Source organism: Sorex fumeus, unplaced genomic scaffold (assembly GCF_029834395.1).
Source record: "Sorex fumeus unplaced genomic scaffold, SorFum_2.1 ptg000003l, whole genome shotgun sequence".
In the NCBI taxonomy this organism is placed as follows: domain Eukaryota; kingdom Metazoa; phylum Chordata; class Mammalia; order Eulipotyphla; family Soricidae; genus Sorex; species Sorex fumeus.
The window spans coordinates 53,325,809-53,346,707 of NW_026606060.1; the positions used below are offsets into that span (position 1 = coordinate 53,325,809).

A 20,899-nucleotide genomic window follows, 5' to 3' on the forward strand; every position below is an offset into this window, starting at 1 on the left:
TTTATTTGTTTTAGGGCCCAGTTTGTTTTTGTTTCTGTCATTAGAAGATTTCCTCTGATACTTACTTCATCCTAAAAGAAAATTCGAGGCTCTGTGCCAAGGAATAGAATTTGTGGACTGGTGGATAGCACTGGAGGGTGGTCAGCTATTGAACCATTTTTGGCACTGGTGCTATTTAGTTTCTCCGTAGGAGGATCTTTCTGACCTCTGCCTGAAGCCTACCAGCTGACCTTGGTCCTTCCCGTAATTGTGGTTATACCATTTGATCCTTCCTTGAATATAGGCTGCTCGAACATTTACTGCCTCTTCCTTGGTAGCACCAGCTGCAAGTCTGCAGATCTGTTCTCCATGAGGGAACAGGAAGGTGACTTTGAATTCAGAATCTGCACCTGCCTTCTTCATCCCCTCTGTTGGGACCATTACATTTGTTATTCTTGGTGCTTGGGAATATGGTGTGTCCTTCATTCAACGTTTGCGTCAACGGTGAAGGCCTTATGGTGCTTCTTTTTGAGCCCTCCACGACGTAGATGGCAGGCCTGTGCCAGGTGCCTCTTAGATGCCCTCGCAGGGTTGGAGGAGGGTCGAGTAATGGGAGGGCGCCCATCCCACGCAAACTGGTCACTTCCCAGGTGGTCCCGTATTTAGGAGCGAAATGGACACTGTGAGCGGGTGCTCTGCACAGTGGAGGCGCTCTGCTGTGTGTTGTGAGCGAGTTTGGGAGAAGCTTGAGGAGGACCGAAAGTGTGTGAGAAAGCGAGAGTTGTTAGTGCTGAGGACTGAGGAATCACCGTCAGTGCTGTGTCATCATGACAGTGGGTCACTGAGCAGAGAAGGCCCCTCCGGGAGTGGAAGCTCGTGCACCCCCATCGCCATTGAGGAGGGACAGATGGGGAGTGGCTCAAAGGGCTGGCGTGCACACCTTGCCTTGAGGGGGCCCCATGTTCGATCCCTATCACTACACAGACACCTCCCAAGCGAGACCATGGTGGCCTCCAGGCCCTAAACTGTCAGGTCCACTCAGCTAAGTCTTCCTGGGAGTATCCCTAGTCCCCATGAGTGCTGCTTCAGAGGATTCCCAGGAAAAAAAAAAAAAAGGAAAAGAGAATAGAGGTTCACAGCTGAGGGATTGGCATGAGTTGTGACACACATACTTGGCACATGCAAGGCCCGGTATGCAGTCCTTCCTGCACCAGCCGATGAGGCGAGAGAAGGGATTTCATAATTTCATAAAGGAGAGGCTGCCACAGACACCGAGCCATGTGGTGTTTAATCACAGGGCGCTTTGTAGATATTAGACCATCAGTGGTCTCGGTGCAGGGGGTGGGCTCAAGGGTGGAGCACAAACCTCCCGGCTGCGGCCCTGGGCTTGATACTGGGCTCCATAGCCCCAAAGCACTGCTGTGTGGCCCCCATAAAAAACAAAGAGGGAAACACCATCCAGTGCTGTTTCTTATGAGAAATACGGTGAATTGGGGCTGGAGAGATAGCACAGCAGGTAGGGCGTTTGCCTTGCACGCAGCCGACCCGGGTTCGATTCCCAGCATCCCATATGGTCCCCTGAGCACCACCAGGAGTAACTCCTGAGTGCAGAGCCAGGAGTAACCCCTGTGGATGGCCAGGTGTGACCCAAAAAGCAAAAAAAATAGAAATACGGTAAATTTCGTTGCAGTCCAGCCCTCCTTGGGGTCTGTGAAGTCCATGGTGTGTCCCATCAAGTAAATTTGTAATGGATCAGCCCCCCTTGCTCTCCACTCCCCCAAAAAAAGCACTTTTGATCAAGACTCTGGTTCTTCCATGCCCTTGCAAAACTCTAGAAAGATGAGCTAGCTCGTAGTAACCTCGCTCTTCAAGTTGTGATTTGTGGCTTGTTTGTTCACGGAGGAAGAAAGCTTGTATTTGTTTGGTTTGACACTGGTTGGGGTGGTGTGCTACTAAAGTCCTGAAACCGTGATCACCTCTAGGTGTCCTACTCTGCGTGTGCCTTTGACTGAAGCACCTGCTTGTGGGATAGAAGGATGCCCGGAGGGAGGTAGAGCAAACCTTGAGCTTAGAAAGCTCTCCATCTTTCCCTTCATACTCTTTTCTCCTCAGCTTTTTAGAGAGTTTAAATAGGAAGACATTTATGAAGAATGCTGATTGGAGTCAGATTTGGAGCTACGGTTTTTTGGTTTGTTACAGTCAAAATAACTAACAGAAGCTTCTTGAACTCAGTTATAACTTCTGTATGAAGAGAAGTTATCAAAGGCAGGTATTTTATGTTTGTTTTGGGGCCACATCCGGGGGTGCTCAGGGGCTACGTCCCAGCTCACTGCATAGGGGTTCTCTCCGGGCAGTGCACTTGGCACTTGGCACGAGGGATTGAACCGAGGTCTCCTGCATGCAAAGCATACACCGTCTCTCCAGCCCTAACACTTTTTCTTCAACCTTGCTTTCTCTGAAAAGATTTACCCCTCAGTTTGGAGTTTTGTTTTTGCCCCTTCAATCCTTTAAAAAAAAAATTCTGTTAGTTTAAGGAATTTCTAAAGGAAGCTTTATTTCAGTGCTCAAAGGACCAAATTATTATTTTCCCAAATTTCCTCTTACTTTCGCTGCCATTGCCAGCCAGGAAAGAGGAAGGGGAGTCCTTTGATGTGTGTGGGGGGAGCAATATATCACTTCCCTGAAAGAACATTCTCAGTCTCTCATGTGCAAAAGGATTACCTCCAACAAAGGTCCTGCAGATCACAGCATCAGGCAGCGATACCAAACAGTGTTCCTAAGGAGAGGGAAAAACTGTATTTGAGCAAGAGTGTTTGTCCTGGCAAACAGAAGCGTTTTAATAATCGCAAATCGGAGATAATGGCGTACACTCCTCATTATCGCCCCTAAATCCTCAGTGAGTTTAAGCAGAGTGATGGCAGCTTTTGTTTTATGATAGGAGTACGGTCTTCTCAAATGCTTTTTTTTCCCCCCCATTTATGATCCGGTTTGGCTGTCATTGGCCCATAAGGATTACCACACATTTATTGTCAAAGTACTTGGAAGACATATCTTTAACCCTCTCGTGTTCAACTTAAGCTCCTTTACCAAGGTCTCCTGCCTCCATTTTGCATTAATTAATGCTGTTCGTCCCGCTGAGTTAATTTATTGATTTTCATTGAACGTTTACTAGGAAGAAAATAAGACTTACGCTGATTTTCCCACACAGTAAGGAATTCTTGCACAACAGGTAGACAGTCTGTGGGAAAGCGTTAGTCCGCGTAACCAAGAGGAAAGTTCCTGAAACGGTTCCGTTCAGAACCATGCTCTCCCCAGACCTTAACTTGTTATTGCCATTTTCTGTGTTACGATTTCTGAAACTCGAGAGACGGGCGTCGCTGATTTAAAATAATAAAAACAACAGCTCGTACTCATGTAGCACTTGAGACTGACTAAAATCCTCTCTGCTCTGTAGCTTCAAAGTCTGCATGTCTTTGGCTCCCTACTCGGCCTGATCCTGCTTGAATGAAAGCTACTAAGCAGGCCGGGGAGCTGGGGGCCAGGGAGCTGACAGTGTGAGCCCACGATAAGGTGAACGAGGCCAGATGATGCGTCACAGTTGGAGTTTAAGTGAAGTTCTGACAGTGCTTACTTTAATGGTAGAAATCAGGGTGATAGTGTTCACACCAGTGCCTTGTTGTAAGAATTTATTTGATTTTTTTTTTTTGTAAGAACAAACTTTGGTCTTTGGTAGCTAGCCAGTAACCCCCTGACCTTTCAGTAAATATCAAACCGAAGCTTTGAAATTAGGGTGTTTAGTGTTTTATGGCCCAGAATAAAAATCTCCAATTCTGTTTCCAAATAGTGGAGCCTCCGCTCATTTTATTAAGCTCTTGACACATTCAGCCATGTGTATTTTGTAAAGTTCCTATGGCTATTGTTTTACAATAGCTGCTTCCAGAAGCATTGTTAAGGGTTTCAATTAATCAGCCCTTTGTGCGCCTCAGACTATGCAAATTTATCACATCAAACCATTCAACTGCTCATGGGAAAGCCATGTAAAAACGGCATTGTCTTCTAGCGCCTCCCCTCATTTAGAGTGATGTTTTAATAAGAAAGCTAATCAAGTTTTCTTATGCATTATTTATTTGTTAACATGTAAGGAAGAGCCGAATTAAAATTATGTCAACCGGGATATGGCAAGTGAAGTGATAGATCTGGAAGTGATTCAAGGACAGAACAAAGCTAATATGATTCAACAGTTTTCTCTCCCCAAGCCCCCTTGGGATTATTTAAGGTGATGGTGGAAAAAGAAAAGGTTAATTCAATAACTGGAAGGGGGCGGAGGGAAGGAAGAAAGGAGTCGCCACCTGTGCTAGCCTTTGCAGTTTGGGTTCTGAGATTTACATTTCTGAATATATAAAGGCTTATGGAGATGAGTTTATTCAGAGCCACAGTCGGACTTGCAAACGTCTCTCTGCTTCTCTGCCCCCCCACCCCACACCCCTTCCCCTTGCATTCACCAGCAGTAAACTGCTCTCCTCCAGCTCTCCTCTGCTCGGAATCCACAGCTGAGAAGTTCCTGTGAAGTTCTAAAGTTATTCGGAGTCCCGATGTCCTGCTGATGGTAAATGGTCTCTACAGCCCAGCCCGAGGGAGCCTCTTTTCCTCCTTTTCAGCCAACATTAGTGCAACTGCAACGACTCCTCCTGTTCATTAAGTTGGTCTCCTTTGCTGTGCTAGTTTGCTTCCTGCTGAGAGTAATTAGGTTTCTTATATAATAATAATTCCTTGTATTTAGATGCTGCTTTTATCTAAAGGGCCTTAAAGTACCTCGCAGACATTAGCTCATCTGTTCCCCTAAGACAATTGCCGCAGGAGATAGGTGCTAATTATTCCCATTACAAAGATCAAACTGGTAAGGCGCACCAGAAAACGGGGCTTTCTCCCCAAGGCAGGGCTTTATCTATTAAACAGCACAGAGTCAAATCAAGGGCACCCGATTCCTTGCTCCCCGACTCTCCTCAGGGCTGAGAGTCCTGGGGGGTTGAGGGGGGCGAGCCACCCCCATTTATGCAACTCAGGCATTGCAGAGTCCTGGGCACCTTCCTTGGCCCCCAGCCCTCTGCCTGAGGGAAATCGCCGCATCCTTTTCCCCTTCCTCTGGTGGATGATTGGCCTTACCTTGCAGCCCCTGTGGAAAGTGAACGCTGCCCACCCACACTCTGCTCTCGCTCCAGTGCTCTGCTCTGTGCAAGTGGGATCGCAGCCAGGCTCTTCCTGCAAAGAAGCAGGCATGTCTTTGCTTCCCCAACAGGCGGGTGGATCTGCATGGGACGGCCTGCTCCTCCGGTGGGCCCGAGACCCCTCTCGTCCGTGTTCCCGCCACAGCCCGTGGCAGCTGGCACCCCCGCCTCCCCCCAGAGAGAAAGATGAGTAATACTACACACATCCACCCCAGCGTCATGAATCAGGTCCAACCTTGGCTCTGTAGAGAAGGCGAACTTGCTAAATAAAAATCCTCCAAAAAAAAAAAAAAGCCAGAGTGTGATATTAAAATGAGACCTGGCTGTCAACGGCATAGAGAACCATTTGCTAGCCAGTTCTCACACCAACTTCGCAGCCAGCAGCTCTGCAAGAGGCTGTCACCGTCATCCCCTGCCGTTGCCACTGGCTTTCCTTGCTTTGAGAGGGAGGGTGCCCGATGGCTGGCGTTCCTCCTTGCTGCCTGTTGTACTGCTGGGAATCGGTTTTTCTTCTATGAATTGAAAGCGATCCATTATACGAAAAGCAAAACAACACCAAAAAACTTAGTTTTTAAAAAATGGGGCGACAGGGAAGGAAATGACACTTGACCAGCGCAGTTGCTGTATACAATTACAGATAGCTTTCTAAAAAGTTAAGTGATGCGTCTGCCCTGCTAAGACCGCAGCGCCCAGGTTGGTGGAGGGGACAGCGGTGGCCGGGAGGGTCCCCATTTGAGTCTGCTTTCTGTTCCCACTGTTCCTCGCCTTAGAGCTTGGGGTTAAGATGGGTGTGATGGAATACTTTGTCGACCAGCAGTACTCTTGCTTTCTGTGATTCGGCTTTCCTCTATAAGCTTCCTCCAGTTGTCCAAGGAGCCCGGGGCAGCGGACTTATGGTGCAAGCCCGGCTAGCCCCTCCAAGTGCGGTAAATGTCGCAGCTACACGGGTGTATTTGCGTCTCCCTGCCAGGAGGTTGTGCTATAAACAATGGGGTTGAGACACCAGCATGAGCTGGGGGATGAAATTTTATTTTAAAATCCGAAATGCTGTGTAAGCATTCAAGGTACGAATCCGTAATTGTTCCCCAACAGCTTCCATTAGATATGGTTTATTTGTAGTCCATCCTCTTTTCAAGAATCCAGGCGAGTGTTAGCACAGTGAAGCGTACTGCATATCATTTACATTTTAAAATCAGCAGCCCAAGAAAATTTAAACTTCTAAGAGTTTACATTTGGGGGAGAGAAGTTATGCCTCTGTCCTTGATGAAAACACAGTTCAGCTTTCTTTCTTTCTTTCTTTCTTTCTTTCTTTCTTTCTTCCTTTCAACAATAAGAAACCTTTCCACTTTAGTAAAGAATTTGAATAATTCCGAAACAGAGAAATAACTTTAAAAAAAAAAGTCTGGTTCTAAGAGAATCCCTTCTCCCCGCCCCCAGTGAATTACAAACTTTTAAAAATCATCTGTCTTATTTGAGATCCGCGATCATCACATTCTGTCTAAATATTTTGTTTTAACTTCTAAGCTCATTATGGCTTCTTTGTGTTAACTTGTATTAAAATCTGTCAGCTATGACTGGTCTCATAAGCACAGTCAGCGGACCAGAATAAGTTAATTATTTACTTGTGTCACTAGTGCTCTTCATCTAATGAAATGCACAGCTGTGTTAGATCTGCAGTTGGATGTGTAGCCCCCATTGTTCCGCAGTCAGCAGAGGGGAGAAGCCGCAGTGATGGAGAGCTCTCAGTTCTTTCTGCTGTTCTGGCTTTCTGTGTCGATTTCATGGATCTTTTATCATTCACTTTCACACAAAACAAACAACACAGGGCTGTCTGCTATGGGAACCATCTTGGCATATAAAAGGGTTCTCAGAGCCTAAAGTAATTTTAAGTTAGCTAAGATTTAATTTTTGGCTTACAGGTGCCCCCGATTCAGCCGCGACCAAAGCGGTTCCTATAATGGAATGAGAGACAAAATCCGAAGGTTACTTATAACGGACTTTCAACTCAGTATCAGAGAGGGGCCGATAAGAAAAAAAAATAAGTGTGTGTGTGTGTGTGTGTGTGTGTGTGTGTGTATCCTCTATCCCCCCAACATAAGGAAGTTCTGTAGTATAAACACTAATCAGATTTCAGACGGAGATAACAAATTTCGATTTCAGGGAAAAGAGCATCGCTTTCGTTTTGATGGCAAAATCGAGTTACATTCGCTGTGTTGAATTTGTCAGCAGAAATGGAAAGGCAAGCTCAGAGTCTCTCTGCTGGCCGCTTGCTCTGCAGGGGAGAGCCTGCCGCCCTTCCTGGGCTTTGCGCCACCTCCTCCTCCTCCTCCTCTGGGGGACAGGCGCTTCCTCCCGAGGGGACTGGGCCGCCCCCTGCGAGCGAGCACCACTGAGGGGGAGCCCAGGTTTGGCTTCGGTTTTGTTTTTAATGAACATTCGTAGCCAAACCCTCCACCTCCTACTCCAGGCAAGTGACATTCTCACCCGAGCTCGTCCCAGCACCGGCCTCTTTAGGAATTGCTAGGCGCTTTTTTTTTTCCCCTTCCTTTCTTTCTTTTTCCTTTCTTTAACATTTTGTTCCCTGCTAAACAATGTTGTTGTCGGTGCACCTAGATTTACAATTTGATCTCTTTCAAAGGCAGCTTCCCAGCAGCCCCAGTGTTTTGTCAGATAATTTCAGTGTGGACAAAATGTATTTGGGGAGGGAAGAAAGAAGAGGGTCACACACTGCGTGATTTAAATCCTAACGCGTTGTAGCTGAATTCAAAATAAAGTCAGCCGGGCGATCGCCTCTGTCCTTCATGTAAGCATATGCTCTCTCTAACAGTTTAACTTCAGCCAGAACCAGCTGACGACCCTCCATGTTCTAGAGTTCAACTTCAGAAACCTAATTGTTATCACGCTGGCAGCCTCTAGAAATCAGAATAGCAATAACTAATGTAGCATCGGCAAATAGCATTCCTTTTCCTTTAGACGATTGGTGATTATAACACATCACACATTTTTTTTTATTTTATCCTAGCTTGAGTAGTTAAGTAGAATTCAAGTTGAAAGATTAAAAAATTGAGAACGGCTTCTTCAGTAGGGACAGAGAGTCTATAACTTCATAGATGCAAAGAGAATTTTCTTACTAAATATAGAAGCATATTCTTTCTTTTTTTTTTTTTTGAAGCATATTTTTTTTCTTACTCTCATGTCATCATCCTACATTTGCTTTCTGATTTGAGATTATATTTATTGTGGCTCGCAATATAGATTCTACCTTTCTCCTTCCAAGGGGGAAAAAAAGTCTAAAAATTTAAAACCCACTTAACACAGTTCCCCCACATTCGAATAATGTTAATGTAATAAAGTACAGTTAATTTAAGACAGTATTAGTATGCACAGTGTTGGTAGTTTGTTTTTGTTCTGTTCTCATTCTTAGAATTCCATTTCTAATTCTAGCCCCTTTCTCCCCCCTCGAATGATTTGGCATTTACTTTTCTTGTTGAACTTTGCAACTTCAATCAAAGATCACTTTTCTAATGTGTTATAAGCCGTTAGAATCCAGATTCCTTCGGGCAGTTGAGGCCCAGCCGGGGACGCCCTGGCGGGAATCCCCAGCAGCCAGCTGTCAGTGTCCAGTCTGTTAGCACATCTGCCCCTCTCAAGAATCATCACCATGCTCCAGGACCGCTGTTAAATTCACCCCGCATTCAGTCAGTACTGATGGGTGACCGGAGAGATTGGGTGCTAGGATTTGGTTGTGGCCTGTGGTAGTCACCAGCCAGCTGACAAGGGACAGACCTGATGTTGGCAGAAGCGTCGGAAATGTTGCCGGGGGCCCAGCAGAATTGCTGCCCTTCTGTCCCTGAGGTCAGAGCCGCTGGGGTCCACTTGCTGGCGACCCACAGGTCCGTGGGGCCTTCCCGCCTGGGTGGCCTTCTTAGCGCTTTGCCCTGCAGGATGACCGAGACCTGCTTTTGTTGCCCATGGGGCCAGGTTCCAGGCGCATGGGACCAGCGAACATGACGGGGGTCCCCAGTGGAGAGCTCTGTCCCTCCTGCCTGCCCGTTTGCTTGACGAAGCCCTGAATCCTCTCTCCCCCGCAGGTGTTTGTGGCCTGATTGTCCCACAGGAGGACATGCCGTTCTGTGACTCTGGCATCTGCCCGGACATCATCATGAACCCGCATGGCTTCCCGTCGCGGATGACGGTCAGTTTCTGTGTGGCAGAGGTGTTGGGACCCTGAAACTGCTGCTCAGAAAGGGTGGCCTTTCTCCCCAGGTCCTGGGCCCACTCTGTGGGGGACCATGGAGGCGCCGAAGGCCCGGGATGAGCTGTCCGCAGCTGCCTCTTGTGGTTTGTGACCCTTCGAACATCACAGAGGACGGGAGGGAAATGATCATGCCGGTCCCTTGGGCTTCTGAGGGACACAGACTAAGGTCACACGTATCAGGGGGCGTTAAGAGCAGGAGAGGTGCTGTGACTTCCTTCATAGCTGTCATTAACAACAGCAGCGGGTTGGCACCTTGGGGAAATAAGCCAGCGAGAGAATTCCTGCCCCGTCCGAGAGCACTTTCTTACTCGGGTCACCTCCCACAGGTGGGCAAGTTAATTGAGCTGTTGGCTGGCAAGGCCGGCGTTCTGGACGGCAGATTTCACTACGGTACAGCGTTTGGAGGCAGCAAAGTGAAGGACGTGTGTGAAGACCTTGTTCGCCATGGATATAACTACCTGGGGAAAGACTACGTTACATCTGGCATCACAGGGTAAGTGTGAGGAAGGTATTTTTTATTAGACATATAGCTATATATACATATTTATGCACACATATTGTATATGTGCAGCCTTAAGATACACAATTGGTTCTGTGTTTGTTTGTTTGGGCCACACCTGGTGACGCTCAGGGCTTATTCCTGACTCTGTACTCAGGAATCACTCATGGTGGGGCTCAGGGGGCCCTATGGGGGGCTGGGGATCATGCCGGGGCTGGCCGCATGCAAGGAAAATGCCCTATCCACGATATTGCTCCGGCCCCAAGAAAGACGGTTTTATTCCTGCAAGAAATCTGATACAGGGCTGTGGAGAGAGCTCAGAAAACCAGAGCATAGTCAGTGGGAGTCCTGGCTCCAGTCCCAGAGCCCCTCAGTCCTCTGAGCACTGTCAAGGACGGGCCTCAAAATCAAATCATTTAAATCTGGTATAAAAAACAAAGTGCCGGTTGTCAGTGAAGGAGTCTTGCGTCCTGGTGAGGTCATCACGGGTCTGGGCTGAGACGCACAGGCTCATTTGGCATCTGACGAGCCCCGAGTTCGGTATACCCCAACACGGTATATCCCCTCCACTCACCACTGCTGCAGGTGGGGGCCCCATTTTTTAAAAAGACAGAAAAGGGGGCTGGAGCAATAGCACAGTGGGTAGGGCGTTTGTCATGCACACGGCCAACCCAGATTCAATTCCCAGCATCCCATATGGTCCCCCTAGCACTGCCAGGAGTTATTCCTGAGGGCAGAGCCAGAAATCACCCCTGTGCACCAACAGGTGTGACCCAAAAAGCATAGATAGATAGATATTACCAAAGTGTGATCTCTATGTAGCTTTTAAGGAGCACATCAGTTGTATACAGTGTATTGTTCACTCTTCGGTGCCAGGGCTCACACTCAGGGCCTCACGCATGAGGCCTGTGTCTGCCCCAGGCCACATTTCCTGGTGCAGCCTGGCTGTACCTTGTCAAGGGTTTCCTTTCACTATTGCTCAAAGGGGTGGATATCAAGTAACTGCTGCTCTGAATGCCTGAGGCCTGGCTTTTGCATGTTCACTCACTGAAAATGTGTTTAAACGCCTACCGTGTGCCAAGCACGGAATAGTTAACATGAAACAAAACCAACTCTGGAACTCAGCATTTAGGTTTGTCACTTAGATATTGAAGAGTAACAACCCAAAGGTAACTTCTCGGCGGCGCCTACCGTGACCCAGTGGTACCCGTTTCCTCCCTCTCTTTCTTCTGTGGCAATCTTGATTATCAAGTAGGTGATGTGGTATTATTCTCCCTTGCCCCTGTGCCTCCCGCAGGAATGTGACAGAGTGGACAGTAGCCATGTTGTTCTGCTCACTGTCCAGGTTCTAGTTCCCAGCACTGGACACACAGTAGGCACGCATAATGTATTTATCGAATGAAAAATACATACAGAAGGGCAAATAGCTCTCATTGAAATATATACAAGGACTAAGATGATCCGTATTGAGTAGGAAGGGAGATATTCCAGCTGAGGGAGGGAGGACGAGACCAGCCCCTTTGAGGAGGGCCTCCTGGAGGAAATGTAAGTCTTGGGAGATAAAGGATCTGGAAGAGGCCAGGCTGCCTGCTGGGGAGTGAAGGGGCTGGTTGTGTCCTGAGGTAAGACACGAGGGGACAACTTGGTCACACGGGGTCCCATCGTGAAGGGCAGAGCTTTGGAACTTGGTTCATCCACAGTTTCGAAGGAGCTTGATTCATACAATTTTAAAGGAACCGATCAGTTGTGTAAAGGAAAATACTTAAATGTTTTGTGGCAGAGAAAACTTTGGGGTATAGTGTTTATACCATTCATCTGAGGTTGGTTATGGGGTTCCCCCCACACCCCCGTTAACTTCCTTCACTTTATTTCTGTCTTTGGGTTTCCTTTTCTTTCGGGGTCACCCTCATTTGTGCTCCTGTTTCTGTGTTCGGGGATCATTCCTGGCACTGTTCAGGGAACTTAGGTGGTGCCAGGATCAAGCCAGGGTCAGTCGTGTGCAAGGCAAGTGCCCGCCTAGCTATACTGATCACTCCGACCTCTCCTTATCCGCTGCACTTGATCTCTCCAATTGTTTTTTCATTCTTATTGTTGTTGAACTGATGTGCTTACAATAGACTTAACATATGTGTCTTTGATATAAAAAACATTTCAGTATCTCTACCTCCATCAAAGTGCCAGAGACTCCCCACTCCTGTTGTTACTTCTAAGTCTTCAGAGGTTTTAATCATGCACACACAACAACCAGTGAAAATCAACATGGAATTATCTGAGAATAAGAGTTTGATTTTAGTGCTGCTGGTAGGCTAGCCTAATAGGATTAAAATGGTTAGAGTAAGTGCTTTCCAAGATGGCTTATCCAGACTACAATGTACATTTCTTTCTTCTATTCCATACTTGAGAAGTTTTATAAAATGACATTATAGATAAAGAGTGGTCACATTGTTCAAAGTAAGTATGTCAAATGAGCATATACACTTTAAACTTAGAGTGTTATAGAGTAATTAGGTTAGCAATAAAATAGGGTAAAAAAATAGAAAACTGGTGAATTGCATTTTTAAAATGATGCATTTCCAGAATGACTCCCTTTCAGAAAATGCAGTTGTCATTGCTGAACTGATCATCTTGGTCTTTGCTTCTCCACCCAACAGATACTGGCTCACAAGTTCCCAGACTCACTTAATGAATTTGGTGGCCCCTGCTGGACATCATCTTACTGAAAGATAGAGGTGGACACACCTGCCTCCTGTCTATAGCTCGCAGCTCTCTGTACCACCTGCCCCTGGGTCCCACTTCATGTTTTTATTTTTTTGCCATTTATCTCAGCGGCAGTTTCTGAGAATCACTAACTTCTGAGTTGAGTGTTCCTTAAAAATGTTCCGCTAATACAGCCACCAGCAGCCTTCACCCCTCCTGATGGTCTTGAGCTCCACCAGAGGCACATTGCACGTGGCTTGATGCAGTTGATGGTGTAGTGGCACCAGGCAGTGAGTTCCTGGGCAGCCAGGGGGGAGTCGAAGCATTTGTCATTCGTGCTGGGAAGAACCTTGATCTGGACACTTTGTTGTACAACCAGGAGACTCAGATCAAGAGATGGTGTGACCGCTAGGTAGCAGCTACGACAAAGATAGTTCCTCCTGATGCCCAGCCCTAACTTCCTGGGAGCATGCCAGTTTGTGTCTTCTCAGAATCTGGGTGTGTAGAAACCAGAAAAATGGCTTAATGGCTGCAAAGGCCTTTGGCGTGTTCTGAGGTAGCCCGGTCTGGTGTTTTATGAGGATCACTCCTCGGGGGTGCGCTGGGAGCTGTGTGGTGTCATGGGAGGCACGTGCTCTACCAACCTCACTCAGCCAGAGAGCACCAAACGCTTTCACATGCCGCCTCTGCCACGCACCATGCTTCCTTTTGCTCTTTCGCAGCTTCATGCTTGGTGTACTTACTTGGTCGGACCTGTCCCATGCCTCGGGGAGAGCCCTAGTCCTGCTCCATCACTTACCAGCTCTTCATCGAGTCTCTCTGTTTATTGCTGCCTGAGTCTCTACCTTAAAAATAGGGACTATAGGGGCTAGAGCAATAGCACAGCAGGTAGGGCATTTGCCTTGCACGCAGCCGACCTGGGTTCGATTCCCAGCATCCCATATGGTCCCCTGAGCACCGCCAGGAGTGATTCTTAAGTGCAGAGCTGGGAGTAACCCCTGAGCATCGCTGGGTGTGACCCAAAAAGGAAAAAAGAAAAAATAGGGACTGTACCATCACCTTCCCTGATGAGTGCATGGGTTAAGTCATGGGTTAAATGACGCTTGGCAGAGCCCTCCTTTCCTTTGAGGCACTTGACCCAAAAAGAATTTTAGAAGTGTGGATCCCATGGTTGCTTTTGTCCCAGTCTAAAGGAAAGAAGCCAAGGCTCTTAAGTCATCACTCTCTTTTAAAGAGCTTATACCCAGTTTTTCTAAAGATTGAAGCAATCCTGTAGCACCTTTCCGGAGTAACCAGTCCTGTGCCAGAACCACAGTGACAGAGAGACGGAGTTGTACATATTCTGCGGATTCCCTTCTTGTGGGAAAGTGTTAAGAATTACAGAAAGCTGGTAAATGTAATTTCTATTACACTTAGGTGGTGACAAGTCTCTGAAGGAATAAAACCGTGGTAAGAGTTGAGATGTTATTCGGGTAGGAGGGACATGTATGGCTTTGTACAAGGTGATCAGGGACAGTTCTGTGTGAAGAGGTGAAGAGAAAGTCGTGTGAATACCTGGTAAAACAAGGATGTTTCAGGTCAAGCTGGCAGTGCAAATGCCCTGAGGCAGGTACCAAACTTGCTCCTTTTGAAGAGCATAAAGAAGCCATAGTTTCTCAAGCCAAATGCATTTTGGGGAAAGGGAATAGGGAATGAATCAGAGATGGACAAGGATTAGGAGTGTTAGGTCTTCGAGCAGTGATACGAAATTGAGACGATACAGGTTGAGTATGACAGAAAAAGCATTGGGAATTCTAGCAGAAGTATGACTTGCAGTGACCTACATTTCAGAAGGGACCTCCTGGCTTGTATACAAGTATACGTTATTGAGAGTCACGAGTGGGAACAGAGGAACATCTTGGTAGTCCAGGCCAGAAAGGATGGTGACCTGACTAGGGTATAGTAGAAAGGGACCGTCCTGTACACAGTTCTTCTCGGCTTATTTCTTAAGTCAGCGATACATCTTTGTATGTGTTCATGCTCCTTTTCATGTTTCAGACCAGCCTTTTCATTCACTCAGAATTATCCTCACCTTCCCAGTCATAAACTGTTCATAAACGATCAAGGGTCTACCAGAAGAGTCCTAGGAAAGGCTCTCTCTTAAGTTTTCTCCTTCTCTTACTCCCACCCTGCTTCCTTCCCTCCTTTCCACCCTCCTATCCTAAACTTGATGGCTAATTTGTGAAAGAACTTTGGGCCAGAGCGATAGCACAGCTGGAAGGGCATTTGCCTTGCATGCGCCCTACCTGGGTTCGATCCCCAGCATCCCATCTGGTCCCCCAAGCACTGCCAGGAGTAATTCCTGAGTGCAGAGCCAGGAATAACCCCTGAGCATCACCAAAAAGCAAAAATAAATAAATACATTTAATTTGTGAAAGAACTTCAACACTTTGGGTATAGTCTCTTAACCCGGACCCTGCTTGTTTCAGTGAACCGCTGGAAGCATACATCTACTTTGGCCCCGTGTACTATCAGAAGCTGAAGCACATGGTGCTAGACAAGATGCATGCCCGGGCCCGGGGCCCACGGGCCGTCCTCACCAGGTAAGAGAAAAGCATTTATAAACAGAATGACTGGCGGGGCCAGAGCCATCGTACAGCAGGGAGAGTGCTTGCCTTGCCTATAACTTCCCTGGGCACCCCATGTGGTCCCCTGAGCCTTGTCAGGAGTGATCCCTGGGCACGGTCAGGTATGGCCCCAAAACAAAACAGAAAGAATTGCTGATCCAGTTAGCAATTGCATAAAATCTACTGTGCATTTCTTGGGTATCGCAATAAGCAAACCTAATAAAATTCGTTTCCCTGAAATGGCCGGAATCAGAAGTCATGGGCAGCACAATCGTATGTCTCATTCGCACGAAGAAATAGCCGCCAGCTCAAGATCACTTCCTTATGGAAGAACAAAGTCGCCACAGGGTCTTGACAGCAGTTGCCCTGTGCTCCAGTTCGTAAATAGGGTTCCTCCCAAGAATGTTTTGTAGACGAGAGTGTCAGCAGCTGCTGTGTTTGTCAGCCTCCATGTTGCTATTGCTCATGGTCTTACCATTGAACCAGCATACCTCTCCAAACCAACTCCAGGAGGTTCGAGTCCCTTTGCACCCTGCTCAGGGGGCAGCCTCAGTGCCAAGCACAGTTTCTTTGTGATGACTAGGTATAGCTACTGGGAAAGAGAACTCTCACAAGGCACTGAGCTTCATATGCCATAGTACTGCATCACCCCATTGCAAGGCCTGCTCTAGGGCACAGCCTCTCTCTCAGCCAGGAGCGGTTCTGCTCCTTTCTGTGAGTACCAGTCATGTGCCACAGCCACAGTGACAATCATCTGACCACACCTGGAGACATTTGGGGATATTACACCAGCAGGGCAAGCTCCTGGCTACCGGTGATGGAGGCAGGAAAGATTGTGAAATACCTTCAGTGCACAGAGAAACACCCAGGTGTGGAGGGTGAGGGGCCCTTGGCAGGAGAAGGGGGCGGGCTGGAGCGATAGTACAGTGGGGAGGGCGTTTGTCTTGCATGCGGCCAACCCGGGTTCGATTCCCAGCATCCCATATGGTTCCCCGAGCACCGCCAGGAGTGATTCCTGAGTGCAGAGCCAGGAGTAACCCCTGTGCATCGCTGGGTCTGACCCAAAAAGCAAAAAAATAAAAAAGATTGCAGATGAGGGAAAAGAAGCTGAAGTTCTCTCAAAGTAACCACCTCGGGAATGAGACCCTCCTGAATTAGGATATCTCTCCCCTGAATGTTGGCTGCCTGGAACTTTCAGTTCACTTACAACATCCAGAAATGCTTTCATAGTAACAAACTGACAAAGCAATTATTCTCCCCAGTCCCCTTTCATTTTTACTCTGTTTCACTGAAAGTTATTAGTTTAATAATACCTTAGTGTATTTGCTGTGAAGGTTTCTCGGAATACCTTTGTCTGTAGTCAGTCAGCGCATGGTGAGACCCCTGCGCTCTATCCGGGCACTGCCAGTCCTGCAGGACTGAAACAAATTCTCCATTACCAGTTGCCACTACTGGGTGTGCATTCTTTTTTGTGTTTCTTTTTTATTGAATCACCGTGAGATACACAGTTACAAAGTTGGTCATGTGCTAGCGCTCTCTCTCTCTCTCTCTCTCTCTCTCTCTCTCTCTCTCTCTCTTCTCTCTCCCTCCCTTTGGGCATTATGACTTGCAATACAGATACTGAAAGTTTCTCACGTATATCCCTTTACCTCCTTCCAGTGCTCAGTTCTTGTCCAGAGTGACCGTTTCTATTACTGTCTTGCTGGTCCCTTCTCTGTCCTACCTGCCCTTTGCCCCACAACACTTGTGCAAAGCTTCCAGCCATTGCTGGGTGTGTATTCTGCTCTATTTTCCCATTTTCATGCGTGTGTTTTCTTTCAACATAATCATCTATAACCGACCTGGGTTCAACCCTTGGTCCCCCATACAATCCCCCAAACACCGCCAGGAGTGATCCCTGAGCACAGAGCCAGGAATCAGCTCTGAGCACCTTCAGGTGTGGCCCCAAACAAATAAATAACCTACAACTTAAATCGATGACCCATTGCAGCTGGTCAGATTTTACCTGTGCTTGCATGCTGGCTGTTTTTGTTCTTAATTATACTTTTAAGAGGCAGCAATAACAGAGTCCAAGACAGTAGATAAAAGCAACAAGAGGTTCTAGCCCCTCTCCTCAGCAAGGAGTTTGACTCCCCAGCAAGCCAGCCCGGAGCTCACTTTGCATTTCCATTTTTCCTTTCCTTTTTCAAAAAAAAAAAAAAGGATTTATTTCATTAGGATCTAGGTAGGGTTGCCTGGCTTTTTCTGGAATATTCTCAAATTTTTCTTGAGTCTCTGGGCTCTGGATTATTAATCTTTCAAGCTCAGCATACCCCTGCACCGTGAGGAATCCTTCCCGCTGTCACTTCCACCGCTGGGTGGGATGCCCCTGGTTTGTACTTGACGAGAAGACTTGAGTGCAACACAGCTGGCTCCGGGGCTCCTGTCTGGGCCAGGCACTCTGTCCTTTGGAATAGACCAGCTATCTGTTTCTGCATCAGTTCTTCTGCTTCTTTGCATTTTAAAGGATTGGGTTTTTTTGTTTGTTTGTTTTTGTCATTTGCTTGTTTGTTTTGATTTGGGGGCCACCCCCAGTGGTGCTCAGGGATCACTCCTGGCCCACACTCAGGGATTACTCCTGGCAGGGCTCAGGGGACCCGCTGGGGTGCTGGGGCGCTGGGGCTCTAACCCCAGGTGAGCCTCACAAGGCAAATGCCCTATCCACTGGACTGTCATTCCGACCTTTAAAGGCATTTCTTCGTAGTAAAACTCTTCCGTAGGAGCCTGCCAGTACCTGTGTCCTGTGGGACCTAGGTTTCTTCCATGATCTTTGCTACCTCGTTTGTCTGCTCTGAAATAAACGTCTTTGAAATTACTGATGTTCTTCCTGATCTTGAAGATCATGCGGGCCCCATCATGACAGTGACTGGCACAGTGATTACGCTGTCCCCGCTGCTTCAGATGATTCTGTATTCCATTCGTTTCAATATATAACACTTATTTTCATTTAGTGATAATAGCCGAAGCCCCAAGTATTGCTGCCATCTCTTCCTTAAGGCGACAGGTTTCCCTCCATGCCCTTGTCAGGAGCGGCTGTCTGCTCCCGGCCGCTGCCTGGGAAGTGGCTTGAATCCGCGGAGTCCCATTTGGAACCTGCGCCCGTAGTCAGCGGCGCCTTGATGTGCTTCCCATAATCATAGCACCTTTGTCTAATTTGTTTTAAAGGCAGCCCACTGAAGGCCGATCTCGTGATGGTGGTTTGCGTCTTGGAGAAATGGAACGTGACTGTTTAATCGGTTACGGAGCCAGTATGCTTTTACTGGAGAGACTAATGATTTCAAGTGATGCCTTTGAGGTGGATGTCTGTGGGCAGTGTGGACTTCTGGGATATTCCGGCTGGTAAGTGGATACCATATGTCTCTCATTCCCGCCCGGCCTCTTAAATCATCACTCGGGACTCAACTCCGCTCCTGCCCACATGTTCTCCCACCTTCCCCGTCCACACATTCTTCAGATTGGGGATGTCTGTCTCTCTGCTGAGTTCTGCTTTCCACGCTGACTTTTAAATTCCTGAGGAGCACAGGCTTAACCTTCTTGAAAGTATTTCTCCTGAGTATCTTTATTTTAAGGAAGCGGGGTGCGGGGGGGGGGGGGCGGCGATGTGAGATTTGAACCACACCCAGCCCTGCCCAGGGCTTACTTGCTTGCTTCTTTTCCGGCAGGGCTCAGGGATCTGTATGGGGTGCTGGGGGGGAGGTCGAACCCAGGTCAGCTGCGTGCAGTACAGTCCCTCTGGCCCTCCCTCAAGGCTCCGTGATGACACTGTCCAGCTGCGGAACACCCAGCAGACTGGCTGTTGGCTGTGTGAACGGTGTCCCTTCACCCCTAGAAGCCTGAGTATGTCAGGTGCCCTTCATTGAAGCGTCACATCCTAGGGGCCATATGTGCCATGCCAGGTCCTAGAGCAAAACGGGGAGATCACGACTGGGCCCCCGGCCCTCATCTTTGCCTGGGCCAGTCATGTCACACACTCTTGGAGCGCCCGTGGCCCCAGACACTGCCAGTCTCTCATTCACTCAGCACGCGTACAGGGAGAATCTGCTGAGTGCCTGGCGTAAAACTAACCTGCTGGTCAGTGATTGCCACCCGCCCCCGGCCCCCGGGCGTGCCTCCTAGTCTGTCAGAATCACATTCTGTCTGTCCGACCTGCGTGTCTTCAGCCTGGGACCCGGCAGACGCTTCATAGGACATCATCCTTCAGTTGTCCCGACCCTGTTGATGGAGGCTGGCCTAGAGGTGCATGAATTCATGAAGTCTGTCCTTTCTCGCGTTCAGCACACATGTAGCCTGCGTAAACAGCGGGGCTCATGGCCTTACTTTGCTTATGTAACCAGCACCTGTCCTGCTCTGCCACCGAAGAACAAAACACTCCGGGAAGGGTTGTTGTGACCAGGGGCCTGGCTGTCCCCAGGAGAAGAGGCTGGTCGTTCTCGGGATCTGCTTTTTGCTCCCAGAAGCTCTTCTGGCAGGTGTAAGGCTCAGGGATGGCCAACACCCCACCCGCTCCCAATCTCCTCACCTTCCTCCCGAGCCTCTCCCCTCTTCCCAGGGTTACAGACTGAAGAGGGCACGCGCCACCTTTGCCCCACTGAGTCCCACCTCAGGGCCCTGTTTTCAGACCCAGTTCTAATTTTCTAGGCAGCCACTATCTTGGACAAACCAAGACTCCGAGTGAGTGGGCTTCTTCAAACAACGTGTATCTTACTGGTTAAATGATAGACGCTTTTAGCCAGTGTTGATGAGACCTGTCTGTGAAGAAAGTTTCATTGGAAAAATTAACACAAGGGGCCAGAGAGAGAGAGATTACAACTGGGAGGGCGCTTGCCTTGCATGCAGCCAACCCGGGTTCAGTCCCCAGCATCCCATATGGTCCCCCGAGCACCACCAGGAGCAATTCCTTAGCACCAGTGGGTGTGGACCCCAAAACAAACAAACATGTAATACAAGAGGCCACCATTTTCAGTTTATTCTTCTCAAAGTTTTAGGGACAGCATGACCTTATTCTCAAGGATTTCAAATCCAAGACACACTGAACACAAAATAAGGTGCAGCCGTCAGATGATCTCGAAATAAGACAGAAGGAAGCAGGGAGATTCAACAGTTCAGCTGACTTTTACTTATATCCGTGACATGGGGGTTGATCTTGATTCAGTTGGAATGTATTCCAGCAGTGTATATGTGTATATCACGGTCCTCCCGTTGTTCATCGATGTGCTCGAGCTGGCCCAGTAACGTCTCCATCATGAGACTTGTTGTTACTGTGTTTGGCATATCGAGTACGTCACAGGTAGCTTGCCAGGCTCTGCCGTGTGGGCGAGATACTCTCAGTAGCTTGCCGGGCTCTCCGAGAGGGGCGGAATATGTGTGTATATATATGTGAAAAATATATCTCGTATTCTCTGTGCATATATGCAGTCTAGTAAAATAGTGTCATAGGAAGACCCCTGGAATCTAGTTCCATTAAGCTTAGACCCTCAAATCTGCACAGGGGTTTTTAAGTAATTTACTTTGGAAAGATGGTGCAGACGAGTGTTTTTATTGAAGTAAAGATCATGAAACTTAATAATGGGTTTCCTTTTTTTTTCTTTGTCCCTCC

General features: G+C 47.9%; 1 protein-coding gene across 1 annotated transcript in view; it reads left to right on the top strand.

Moving 5' to 3' along the window:
- Window positions 1-20,899, top strand: part of POLR3B (RNA polymerase III subunit B) — a 111,218-nt gene that overhangs the window by 85,465 nt on the left and 4,854 nt on the right. The window contains exons 24-27 of the mRNA XM_056118720.1: window positions 9,296-9,399; window positions 9,789-9,955; window positions 15,127-15,240; window positions 18,469-18,642. Of these exons, the coding sequence (XP_055974695.1) occupies window positions 9,296-9,399; window positions 9,789-9,955; window positions 15,127-15,240; window positions 18,469-18,642 (559 nt within the window). The remainder of the gene's footprint in view (window positions 1-9,295; window positions 9,400-9,788; window positions 9,956-15,126; window positions 15,241-18,468; window positions 18,643-20,899) is intronic.